The sequence below is a fragment of the Felis catus genome, chromosome D4 (genome assembly GCF_018350175.1).
Source record: "Felis catus isolate Fca126 chromosome D4, F.catus_Fca126_mat1.0, whole genome shotgun sequence".
Taxonomy (NCBI): Eukaryota; Metazoa; Chordata; class Mammalia; order Carnivora; family Felidae; genus Felis; species Felis catus.
Genome location: NC_058380.1, coordinates 19405791 through 19418600, shown reverse-complemented (window position 1 = coordinate 19418600; position 12810 = coordinate 19405791). Strand labels below are relative to the sequence as shown.

At 46.1% G+C, this 12810-nt stretch overlaps 1 protein-coding gene across 3 annotated transcripts in view; it reads left to right on the top strand.

Annotated features, from left to right (window-relative positions):
• The window catches only part of GNAQ (G protein subunit alpha q), a 317284-nt gene that overhangs the window by 286129 nt on the left and 18345 nt on the right, over window positions 1-12810 (top strand). For all 3 annotated transcript variants that reach the window (XM_023243369.2, XM_019815794.3, XM_023243370.2), the window contains exon 6: window positions 12031-12184. In XM_023243369.2, coding sequence (XP_023099137.1) covers window positions 12031-12184 — 154 coding nt within the window. The remainder of the gene's footprint in view (window positions 1-12030; window positions 12185-12810) is intronic.

The window sequence follows — 12810 nt, the reverse complement described above, 5'->3', positions numbered from 1 at the left end:
GAAAATATTTTACCAAATTGGTTTAGATTCTTTTATTTTATCCCTGTTTTCTCTAGACAGACTTTCCTGGCATGACTGATACACCAGGAATTTTGCCCAGATTCAGTCTGATGTACGGATGTGTATGTAATTGATTTGTGTAGATGGGTCAAATCTCCCTCAGACCTTTTTAGGCTATTCAGGGTTTCCAAGCTGAGTTGTATCATCTGAGCCAGTTTCCTTTTCGGTCTCTTACCCCTGCATCCCCATAGCCTGTTTCTGTTTCTCTTTATCCACCGTCTCCAGCAGTTTGGCCAAGTTACCATTCACATCCAACTGTAGAATCAGAAAGTGGAAAAGCGCAAAAAAAGCTGACATTCAGACACACTTCGCTCTTTGTGACACCTCTAGAACAGTTGGCAAAAGACGAGTTCGGGTTGAGCTATGACTTAAGTTCGCCAAGCTGGCTAGCACAGAAAACCGAGTTGGCCTTAAGGAAAAGAGACCCGGTGGGAATTTGTAATAAAGTAGAACTGTTTTATTAAGTTAGAAATATCAAAGCATTTTAATCGGATTTCAAACATGCTCCAGAAAACCTCTTTGAGACCCTCAACATTCAAAGTGACAAAAATTGGGAAAGATTCAAATGGTTAATAACTTCATTATGTAAAGGGTTTATACAAACCCATAACTAAACATTCAGAGCAAAAAACGAGCAGTTTTCATTAGCAAAGACGTGAGCAGACAATTCACCAAAAGGGAAAATACTTCCAGTGAGTAAATCTACTGGAAAATGTTCTACCTCACTGATATTCAAAGAAATTCAAAGCAAGACATTGAGTTGTCATTTTTTTCACCCTGTCATTTGATGTGTCCTTTCATGCCATGTGGAATTTGACACAAAAAAGATTTTGAAAGGATAGAACTCTCTTCTTGAGAGGGAATAGTAAAATGAATTCACACCCTTCGACAGGGTGCCTAAGTTCATTCACCCTCTCTAGAAAGCTATTTGATCATCTGTCACCAAGAACCTCAAATTTTATAATGTACTTTGATATGCTGTTAATAAAGAAAATTATCACTATGAAAATCTGTATACAAAGTTGTAAATTATAATGTTATTTATATTAGTGCAAGCAGAGTGTTTTACAGTAGGGATTTGGTAAAGCTCACTATAACTTTATGAAGCTATTTAAATACGAATTTTGAAACACAGAAAAATGTGTAGGATATAATGTTGAAAGCAAAATATAGGATATATTTTATATACAAAATAATCACAGTTATTTGTTTTTTTTCTTTTTAATGTTTATTTTTGAGACAGAGAGAGACAGAGGATGAATGGGGGAGGGTCAGAGAGAGAGGGAGACACAGAATCCGAAACAGGCTCCAGGCTCCGAGCTGTCAGCACAGAGCCCGACGCCGGGCTCGAACTCACAGACCATGAGATCATGACCTGAGCCACCCAGGCGCCCCTTGTTTGTTTGTTAAGTAGGCTCCACACTCAGCCTGGAGCCCAACACGGGGCTTGAACTCATGACCCTGAGATCAGGCCCTGAGCTAAGAGCAAGAGTAGGATGCTTAACTGAGAGAGGGAGAGAGAGAGAGAGAGAGAGAGAGAGAGAGAGAGAGGAGAGGGACTGAACCCCCAGGTGTCCCTAATCATAGTCTTTTAAAATTACACTGTGTAAGGGACGCCTGGGTGGCTCAGTCAGTTAAGCGGCCGACTTCGGTTCAGGTCATGATCTCACGGTCCGTGAGTTCGAGCCCCGTGTCGGGCTCTGTGCTGACAGCTCAGAGCCTGGAGCCTGTTTCCCATTCTGTGTCTCCCTCTTTCTGACCCTCCCCCGTTCATGCTCTGTCTCTCTCTGTCTCAAAAATAAATAAACGTTAAAAATAAATAAATAAATAAAATTAAAAAAAAATTACACTGTGTAATATAGTTGCCACAGGTCTCACGTGACTAATTTTTAAATAAGATTTAAAAATTATGTCCTCCATCGCATCAGCCACCCTTCAAGTGCTCAGTGGCAACATGTCAGTGGTGGCTTCTAAATTGCATAGTGCAGGTCCAAAAATGACCTTCCATTATCTCAGAAAGTTTGTTTAGACAGCGCTGATACAAAATAACCCCTAAAGCTGCATAGTTCAAAGACTGGAAAAAGTTAAAATTAGAAGAATAAAAAAAAGTTTTCGGTGGGCATTTCAACCATGGAATTTCTTCCTTTTTCCTGTTCTTTTAGTTTTTTAATTTTCTGCCATGACCATATTAATTTTATAATGGAAAATAAATCACTGGGCCTTATTTTAAATACTTTTTTTTAAGTATTGAAATTGGGGGCACCTGGGGGGCTTGGTCGGTTAAGCGTCCAACTTTGGCTCAGGTCATGATCTTACAGTTCATGGGTTCAAGCCCTGCTTCAGGCTCTGACACCTCAGAGCCCGTAACCTGCTTCGGATTCTGTGTCTCCCTCTCTCTCTTCGCCTCCCCCACTCACACTCTGTCTCTCGAAAATGAATAAACATTTAAAAAAAAATTTTTAAGTGTGGAAAATAAGTACAAGCATAGCTTGGGGAAAGCCAACTAAAATTTTCTCTCTAGAGTTATTTCTGTTGCTGCTGTTAACATTCAGGTCAGATGAGAATTTCAGAAACTTAGGTCCTTAGGGAATGGGGCACCGTGGAATTGGTATTCAGTCTTGGAAAAGTTTGCACACACCCATAATTCAGAATTCCCTTACCAGCATGTCCTCTGCTGTGCTTCACAGTTCCACACAAGTGGGTTACAAATGGAGTCTTTTGGTCTTAACCTGTGCTCTGGAGCCAACATGAAACACTCACTGTGTCTTATCAGTGATGCACCAAGAAAAGAAGAATCATTAGTGTCTCTGGAAATCATCTGTATTTTCTTCTTGGTTTCCATTTTCAGTTTGTATCTGGTTCCGGCTAAATCTAGCAAAGAAGTACCAAGTGGACCTTCAGTAAATGAGCTGTTTCTACACACACAATGACCTTGATGAAGTGTGAACATAGGCGTATTCAGTCGGGTTGTGCCTCTGGATTCTTGACACATGCTGATGGATCCACGAGGGTGCAGGGTTAGAGTCCAGCCACTCAAGTGTCAGCCACATTCTGTGGGTCTGTCTGGTTGTTGCCCGGGCTCTTTCGATGGCTGCCCCAGTGCATGGCCACCAAGTTGGTTGTTGCTGAAATATTTTATGTGAATGGGGACATAACCCAAGGAGTTAATGATAAGTTGGAATGCTGAATAAGTTATTGTTCTGTCTATACTCTGCAAGTAAATCTGTATCTTAATTATGCAAAAATTTGTAAGTCTTTTCCAGTTAGCTCTAGTAAAAACAAAGAAATGACAGTCATCAGCTTAAGCAAGTTTGAAATGTGGGAGTTACTTATCTTCATGAGATTTAAGCCAGAAGAAATGCCCAACGAACCAGCTAAGGGAGATTATCTGGTGCCTCGATACTTAGGGGGCAAGGAGTCACAATGAAAGTGACAGCCTATGTGATGTAAGTTTGTGGTATAATAGAGCAATTTTTAAGAAGCATGGGAGGACAGCTGCTTTTGGCCATGAGATATCATGTCAGAGAGCAAGGAGTTGGTGATCTCTCCTGACCTGCTCGTGGAACCACCCCAAGACAGTGACACAGGCTATTGCGTGTGGATGGAGTACAAGAAAGATAGGAGGAAGGTCAATGAATTGAAAAGTCAATGACGTGAATACTCAAGGCATTAAATATTGAAATCGTCAGTCAGTGAGGGGTATTACAAGAGAAGGGATTTATGTGTATAAATCAAGGATAGACATTGGCTCACTGGCACGTAAGCATAACATTAGTAGGGTAATGGAGCATAGTGTAATTATAAGTAGAAAGATCAACGTGCTGTAAAATAGTCTTCGCAAGGAATAGTCTTTGCTACTTGGTCACTAGATGAACTTTCTTATCTTCTCTCAGTGTCTAGGACCATGGACTTCCACATCAGAGGGGTTAAACATTTGTCGTGTTTGCTTTTGCCCACGTTGAGGCCCTGCGTTCTCTTTAGTCTGAGAGCGTGACTGCCTCTTGACCGTTCCCTCCAGAGTCTCTTTCTGCCCTCTCTTTCACCCACTCTGGTTTCCATCACTTCACTTCATTCACAAGCTCCGTCTAATCACCTGGAAACCTCAGCCCAGGAGGTGCCAAGCAAATGCACTCTCTTTCTTTGCTTCTCTAAACATCCTGTGCGGTAGACTACTTTGACTCACAGGCACAAATTACAATATTAAAACCTTCAGGATCTGTCTTCCAGCCTGGAGAGTATGCCAGAAGTGGATCTCAAATAATCACTTGCAAAGATTTGCAAAGACTAAGAAAATTATGGAGGAAGTTACATCTGTCCGGCTGTGCTTAGTATCCTTATTATTTCTATTCCTGTCATCTGATTTAGATAGCAGAAGTAGGAAGGCCAGGCGCTGACTTTAATTATTTGTCATTCCAACTGTTCTGTTTATACGTTGTATCCATTTTCTTGGTTTGCGGTGGGGTTGAGGGTATTGAACATTTTTCAACATTTTGAAGATACTCCCCCTTTAACGTATGGACAATGTTAGGAAGAAACGTTCTCTAAGTGAGCAGTTGGCAGAAACCTGAATGATTTTTCAGTTTCTTATAAACCACATTTTTCTGGGTTTGAAAGCATGGTTAGAATAACTTTGTGCAATTGCAGGGAATAGAAAGATTTCAGTGGATTTACAGTTTGACCAAGGATTTGAGGTAAGCGAATCGCCTTCCCAAGAGGTTCCTGTGTAGCAATTTTGCCGTCTCTGATAGTGGCCGTCGTTGCAAGCTATTGTGTGCCGGGGTCACGGCTAAGCACTTGGCACACGTTGTCTCCTTCTGTCCTCTCAAACGTTGGGAGATAATAAGGAAACTGAGGTCCAGTCAGTTGTCCAAGGTTATACCAGTATTGGAGGCAGAGCCATGTTTCAGACTGAGGTCTCCAGCCCGCAGCTCTGGCCCTTCCCTCCTCGCCCCCCACCCCACAACAGGAGCTTGGCACAGAACGTGTTTTGAATTCTCGTAGCACCGACATCAGATAGGACACCTAACAACATGATCCTGCTGCAGGTACAAAGTCAAACTACCAAGCTTTTTCCTCAGTCATCGAGGGAGGAAAGAAATATGCAGAGGACCAGCTTGCAGATGTTTTTTCATAAGGCTTTGGAGTCCCTGTCTTTTGAGTTGTTGCATGTATACACCCAGTTGACACGTATCAATGAAATACCTGACAGAACATTTCCTAATTCCTTGTTGAAGACGTTAATCTTTCAGAGTATTCATTGTTTAAAAAAAGGGGGGGGGGTGCAATATTTGATAAGCTCCAAATGATTGTTTTAATTCACATTTTACATTATCATGGATCGTGTTAAAACTAGTTTTGTTTAAAATAGTGACCTTTAATAAGGCTAATTTACTCTCAAATGAGTTACATCTGAGAAGAAACAGTGACGCTCGTCAGAGCAATTCAAAGTGAAGAACCATATTTAAAACGTAGCGTTGTATGAATTCCTGAAGCATAAAGTCCTACATTGTGACGATCTCCTTTCCAGATCAATTTCAGAAGCAGAAACGGTGCCAGTCAGAAGGTCCCCAGGGTAGGGTCCCTGGGCTCCACATGTCCCAACATGTGCCAGTAGATGGAAAGAAGCCCCGTGAGCTCCTGGGCGTGACAGTGGAGTGTAGGTGTGTGGCCAGCAGATGTCTGAACCTGTAACTCTGCACATCCGGATTTAAAAATATTGTGAAGCACAATAAATGTGTGGCCCCCGCCCCCGCCTTAGCTGAACAATCAGTTACATTGCAGACATCTTCATGCTCTGTAGATCTGTGCCTCACTCCTGTAAGCCGAGTGTCTGGCTTTGGCCTTTTTCACAGAAAGCTCAAGGACCACAGAAGTGGGCACACAAGTTATGAACACAGAATCATAGTCACCTGACCAGTTTCTGGCCTTTATTAGTGTGTTTGTGGATCACTCAGATCGTCTGTATCTCTGATACCAAAGGGCTCCTCTGGGCCCTGGAGAGTTCATCCCCATTTCTGCAGGGTACACGGAACCTCGGGGGCCAGGTGAGAGAACTGATGGGTGACTAGCATCCCTCAGTGGCAATTCGACAGTCTGCAGGTTTACGTCTTCAGTGATTTAGTTTTGCGTTTAAAGTCTGCGTTCTAGATTGTATGGGGAATATAAATCAATGTGGTTTATCAACCCATTGGTAAGAGGGAAAACTACCAGCGGGGAGAGGCAGGCGGGTGGATGGCTTGTATCATGGGCAAGAGTTAAGGGTCTTAAACATAAGTGAATCTTGTGGGAAGAAGATGGATGTGTTGGCCAAGTAATCAGGAGTTGCAGACGTTCTAGAAATGGGCGTTCAGACCTCTGGTGTGATGCTGACTTTTGCCAAAGGGAGATGCCAGCTGGGCAGAGGGGAAGCGAGGAGAGCAATAGCCCACTGAGAGAACGTCCGCTCTCTATGGGCAGCAGGACCGCAAAGGCTACAGACGTGAAATCGTGTCCCTTCAGGCCCACTGGTAGTTGTTCATGCAGAGATTTGGGCCAGGTCATAGCCCGAAGAAAGCCAGCTTCCAGTTGGGTTCTTGGGCCGCATCCCCTGGATCCAGCCTTTTCCTCAGTGGAAGGGAGGTTTGTACTTGAGCCAGAAGGAAATCAGTGACTCCTACCTCCAGGCAAATAACTGCATCTCGGTAAGCTGCACTTAAGTTGCCTGCTGGGGTTTCCCGTTGGACTTTACTACCTGCCAACACAGAAAACAAGCAGGACTGCAGACCCAGCAGGTTGTTTTAGGAGCGACAGAGGCTCAGGCACGCGTGTCCTTCACAGACCTTGGCGTGTTTGGAACGTCCCAGCCCCCACCCTAAGATACAAACAAGGAGGACACATTTTTCACATTCTCAAGGAGGAGAATCTTCTTCATGCCCAAGTTACAGAGATCGGAAGCTCTGGTGAAGTATTCCCTACAGAAATCCCACAAATCTCTTCTCCAAGGGTGGTGGGTTCAAATTCTCCTGGGCTTCGCTTTTGTTCCCCTTTCCTCCTAGTAATCTCTCCTTCATCTAGATTCCACTCAAAACTGCCTTTGCTTTTAAGTCTTGCTCCTCCAGACCTTTCCTTCTCGTGTGACCCTAACCTCTTGCGTTTACCGCTCTTCCGGGCCCATCCCGTGGACCTGTAAGCACGCACGCACCATCCCTCCTCTCTTTGTACACCCTCCAACACCCCTTCATTCCCAGCTTCTAGCAAATGCTGTGTGTGTCCAGGAATTGTGTGTGCAGGGGTGAGGGTGGCAGGCCAATCCAAGGGGGCAGGAGAGCTCAGGAAGGATTTCTTGGGGGAAGTCCTGTTGATCTGGGCCTTGAAGGATTACCGGTGAGGACTGCATTACCGACCACAGGTCAGCCACCCTGTGTGACCGCTGTGACATGGAGCCCGGTTTTGTGGAGAAGAGGACTCGCGTAGCAGTTCAGACAGAAGATGAGCGGCAGGGTCAGGCTGTGCTAAGTGGTGAATGCCGGAATGAGGACCTCAGGGCCTTTCCCTGGAGGCAGCGTTAGTCCTGTGTTAACAGGGGGGTTGCGTAAAACAGCAGCATTTTCTGGAGATTGGGGTTCTCGAGGATCGGTTGGAAGTACTGAAGATTGGGCGTGGAAGACCCCTGGCTGGTGGTTTGGACAGGGATTTTTCGGATGATCTTGCAGAGAAGACACTCAGCGGTCACACTTTTCTGCCTGTGATTACAAAGCGGGGATCCAGTAGCCTGTCCTCCCAGGGCCCCAGGTAGGGGTGAGTGCTTTTCAGTTTAAGACTCCGCCCCTGGATGGGTGCCAGCCCGGAAGGGGCAGGGAGGGGGGAAATAGTAACTCACCCAATCGGCATTGTCTTAGCTCTTTTGGGCTCCTGTAACAAAACACCACAGGTGGATGGCTTATAGACAACCACCGTTTATATCAGTCCCGGAGGCCGGGAGGTCCAAGATCAAAGCGAGAGCAGTTGTGGTGTCTGGTGAGGGCCTGCTCCCTGGTTAACAGAGAGGACTGTCTTCTCCCTGTGTCTTCACAGGGCAAGAGGGGTGAGGGAGCTCCCCAGCATCTCTCTTATAGGGGCACTGATCCCACTCACCTCCTGTTGGCCCCACATCCTAACATCATCACATTAGGGGTGAGGATTTTACTTTTCCGAGGGCACTGATTGCATTCTCTAGAGTTCAGTTCTCGTGACCTAATCAGCTCCAAAAGGCTCCACCTCCTAAAACCGTCACATCGGGGTTTAGGGTTCCGATATCTGAAATTTGGAGAAATGCTTTGACGCTATATCAAGTGTGGTCTGGGCCACACTTACTTTGGTCAGGGTGACTGCACAGAGACCAAGCGGCCACCGAGCGCACTCATTGCCTGTCCCCAGGTGTCTCTTCCCATCCCCGTGGGGCTGCAGAGACCAGGCAGGACCTGGCGGACCCATCGCTCTTTGCTCTTTGCTCCCTGCATTCCAGCTTTGTCACCTGCATCAGGTTACACTTCACTGGGAAGGACACTTGCTTTCAGCTTTGGAGTAGTGGGTGGGGGTGACCAGAAGTCCAGAGTCTTTTTCGGTCTTAGGCCTAGGTCAGGCCCACCCCGTTAGCAAGGAGCCCCGTGTTTGGAACAGTAAAACCTTTACTAGTGTCCCTTTTGACTCAGCTGGTTAAGACCCCAAGAGCAGGGGAGTGTGACGTGTACCTCCCCCAAGACTGCCTTTGAACCTGTCTTTAGAGGTGAACAAAACCGCACTGTTTCTCCCCGTCGGCCTTGCCCAGGCCTCCCACGTTGCTGGTTTGTTCTCCTCCTTGCAACCCCAGGCCCGGGCAAATCACTAAAAAGTTAGTGCCACCGAGCCTCCTGGCCCACACTGTCCCCTACCAGGTTGCAGTTCACAGAACGAAGTGGATGAGGCCTCATCTTCTGCAGGTTCCACTGCCTTGTAAGCATGGATGTATGCAAATCTCGTTTAGTTCATTTAGGATTTAGTCCAGGGGCTTTGATGTGTAGATTTGTAGATATCCACCCCCGCCCCCCCCCCCCCCCCCATGGCACGGAGGAGGGGGGAAAATAAGGAATTTTCACCACGGAACGAAAAGCAACTTACTGCGTGAAGTCCGGATCTTAACTGGGAAGAATAAAAAGAATGAAGGTGGCGTGGTTAGGTTTTCATCACAGGACTTGCCCTTCTCGCTGCAAGAACGGAATCTGGTGCTGTCCTGCCTCTGTAAGCCCTCTGCACCTTGCAGCTCCAGCAGCGTGCTGTGCATATCCCAGCAGCCTCCCCTGGCAGCTTGCTGAAAACGCAAAACCTCAGGCCTCACCCTGTGCTGAATCAGAATCCACGTTTGTTTGTTTTTAAGTTTATTTATTTTGAGAGAGAGAAAGTGCCAGTGGGGGAGGAGCAGAGAGCGAGAATCCCAAGCAGGCTCAGCGTTGTCAGCGCAGAGCCCAACATGGGGCTCGATCTCACGAACCGTGAGATCAGGGCCTGAGCCGACGTCCAGTGCTTAATGGACCGAGCCACAAAGGCGCCCCCAGAACCCACGTTTGAACAGGGTCCCCTGGTTGTTAGTAACATACATCAAGGCGAAGGCGCTTTCTGCAGCCCCATGCTTCGCAAAGCTCAGCCTGCACACAGAGGCTGAGTTAACACAGATTCCCGGGGCCCGTGCTGAGATGGAGTTTGTAGACCCGAGTCAAAGGTACAGTGTTACTGACGCTGCTGGTCAGCTGCCCACTTGGTTGGTCTGCAGCTTTTCCCTGAATCCGAAGCTCCAGCCAAGTAGCAAAGAGCAGCCCCCAGCTGCACGCACAGGCAAAGCTTCAGGGGAGCAGCCCGATCAGTGGCCCTGCTTCCAGAGTGGCCCTGAGTGCGGCTGCACCCGACACAGGAACGACCATCTAGGCAAGGCATCTCTGGAACATGGCGCTGGGCTGGGTCCACTATCCTGGCCGCTATCCTGCAGGCTGGTGCAGGGTCCCCTCCCAGCAGACTCTGCCCAGAGCCTGGGAGCTCCATCCAGTTCAGTCTTGAAACTCTTAGATCCCTGGACCGCTCCTCCCTTTTCCTGTCTTCTCAAAGCATCTAGCCCCTTGCCTTTGAAGGATTCCAACCAGAAAGGCCCAAAGAGAGCCTGTCCCTGGGGCTTCCATCCCCTCCCTCCTAGAGAATGCTAACTATAAGAACTATTTCTAATGGAAACTCACTGGTTGATGCCAGTGTGCACATACCCACCTTGTAAACAGGGCTTCTGTAAGGACCACAGTATACCTTTCTAGATTTTCTCTAGCTCCAAGGGGAAAAAAAAGGTAACTCTCGCATCACAGATGTCACTATTTAATTAATCTTCTTTAGGTTTTTAAAAGATTCTTTCAGTTCTTATTAGGGCCTTTGCTATTCATCAGTCCTGAAATTTTCAGCCTATAAAATCCCAGGCTCCAAGATACCATTTCTCAGTAAATACTGTTCCCAGGGTTTTAAATTTTACCACTGGTGATGGTAATCAGTAAAAGGCATATAGATAGAAAAATACTATTTTTAGAAAACATGTATGTAATTTATATAAAAGGGAAATGTATGTAGTGAAATAAACATTGCCCCTTGAGCCATGAAGTCATCTTTCATTGTATCAGACCCATGGTGCATCAGTATTTAAATATTTCAATAGGCATGAAGTTTAAAGGTTGAAGAAATTGGCGATCGTGGGGTTTACAAGAGTTGGTAAAGATCTGTTTTGGCAAAGCATGTCTTTCCAACTTGATTTGAACTGGCCCACTTGACAGAAGGAAAGAGCAAGACATATTCAGGATCTAGAAAATTTTCCTTGGTGAGCCGGGTTTCCTGGAGATTTCCTGGAACTACAGTCAAAGGGTTATGCAGAAGAGTGTGCTTGGCCTTTGTAACCCTGCACTCGGAAACTTAAGGAACCTTCTACATCAGGAAGGCAGACTCTGAGGAGAAAATACTAACAGCTTGAACTCCTAGTCTTCATGGTCAGCCCTGAAATATTTGTTCATTCATCTCTTTTTAGAAATTTGGGAGGGTGGTATATCCAGATATATCAACTGGAAGTATTTTATATACCAAAAAAAACACGGCTCGAACTAGCTTAAAAACCAAAGGATACTAATTGGCTGATATTACTGAAAATCCAGAGGCCAGAACCAAGTTCAGGCATGGTTTGACCAAAGAGTTAAAACCAGGTGAGCAGGACCTGGTTTCTTTCTCTGTTTCAAGACGGTTGCTCGAAATTCCTGAGGCTACCTGAGTCATCATCCATGAAATCAAGGCGCTCTCTTCCAGAGCTCCCAGAAAAAGTCCTGGGGTTGATGGGACCCGTTGAACTGCTTAGGTAAATTCATGACCGTAAAGCAGAGACAAGTAGTTCCAAGTGATGTGGGCCTGAACCAAGCTGGCTGCCATGGGAATAGGATGCTTTGGCTTAAACCACCAGGCACCCATAGGTCGCTGGGTGACTTAGAGGGCATTTTCACCCCCCATGAGCAGTGGAGGGAGGCTCAACCCCAGGCAGGTGTCTTCATTGCCAGAAACTCGGTCATCACACGTAGCACTAAATCAGGGGTTGGAAGGAATCACCTGTGTGTCCAGGAAGACGTGTTCTCATACACCAAGGCTTTTATATCCCCAGAGAAAGGAGGACCTCCCGAATCTGCCTTTGTCTGTGACCTGGGGGGGGGGGGGGATGACTCAGAGGTGAGTGTGTCTGTGGGAGGAAGAGCTGGTCACCTGCTGGTCAACCTGAGAGTTTACTTAATAAAGGAGCCAACGCAAGGCATGAACCTTTTGCATGTAAATCCTGATAACAGCAACTACAGTCCAGCCCTAGGCTACAAGAGTTGAATGCGTACAGAAGATGTGTTGGACTTCCAAAACAAACACTTCACAGACTGAGTAATCACATAATTCATGCTTTGTTTTTCTGATGGTTTTTTTTTTCAGAACCGAATGGAGGAAAGCAAAGCACTCTTTAGAACAATTATCACATATCCCTGGTTCCAGAACTCCTCGGTTATTCTATTCTTAAACAAGAAAGATCTTCTAGAGGAGAAAATTATGTATTCCCACCTAGTTGACTACTTCCCAGAATATGATGGTAAGTCAGTGCTCTTCAGCCAGCCCAGTAGCTGGGGATCCGTCTTGCCCCCCAAGCAATGCAAGAGCTGATGCAGCAGCTTACTGTTGCTGCCTTGTGCATGTGTGATTGATGAAGTACAAATTATTGTTGGCCTTGCCCCGTAATCACCTGAAATGTCTCAATTCCCTGACAATGCTGAAAGTTATAGCCAAAGAAAGCAACTTACATGTTTTGAAATAAGTGTATCAGAAGAGGGAACAGCCCCACAGTTTTGACCAATCATGTATCAATCATTACAGTTGGCTCTTTCTTTCGGCAACAGCTGGCTCTTGCCTCTCTATGGAAAGAGAACACAGTTTTGTGACAACAACCCATGCTCTGAAATCACTCTACCCAGGTTGGCATCCAAGTTTTGACACCTCGTATTGCTAGAACCATGATGAAGTCACTTAATTTCTCTGAACGGTAGGACCAAACTCATGCAGTCGTCTTACAGGCTCTAACAGAGATAACATATGTACGACATTTTTAGCATGATACCTGACACATGGCGAGTGTTGGCAAATATTTATTTGGGGGAGGGGGGAAGGTGCTGCATGGCCTGATGCAATCCTATCATCCTTCGGGATGGCACCGACCCCTTG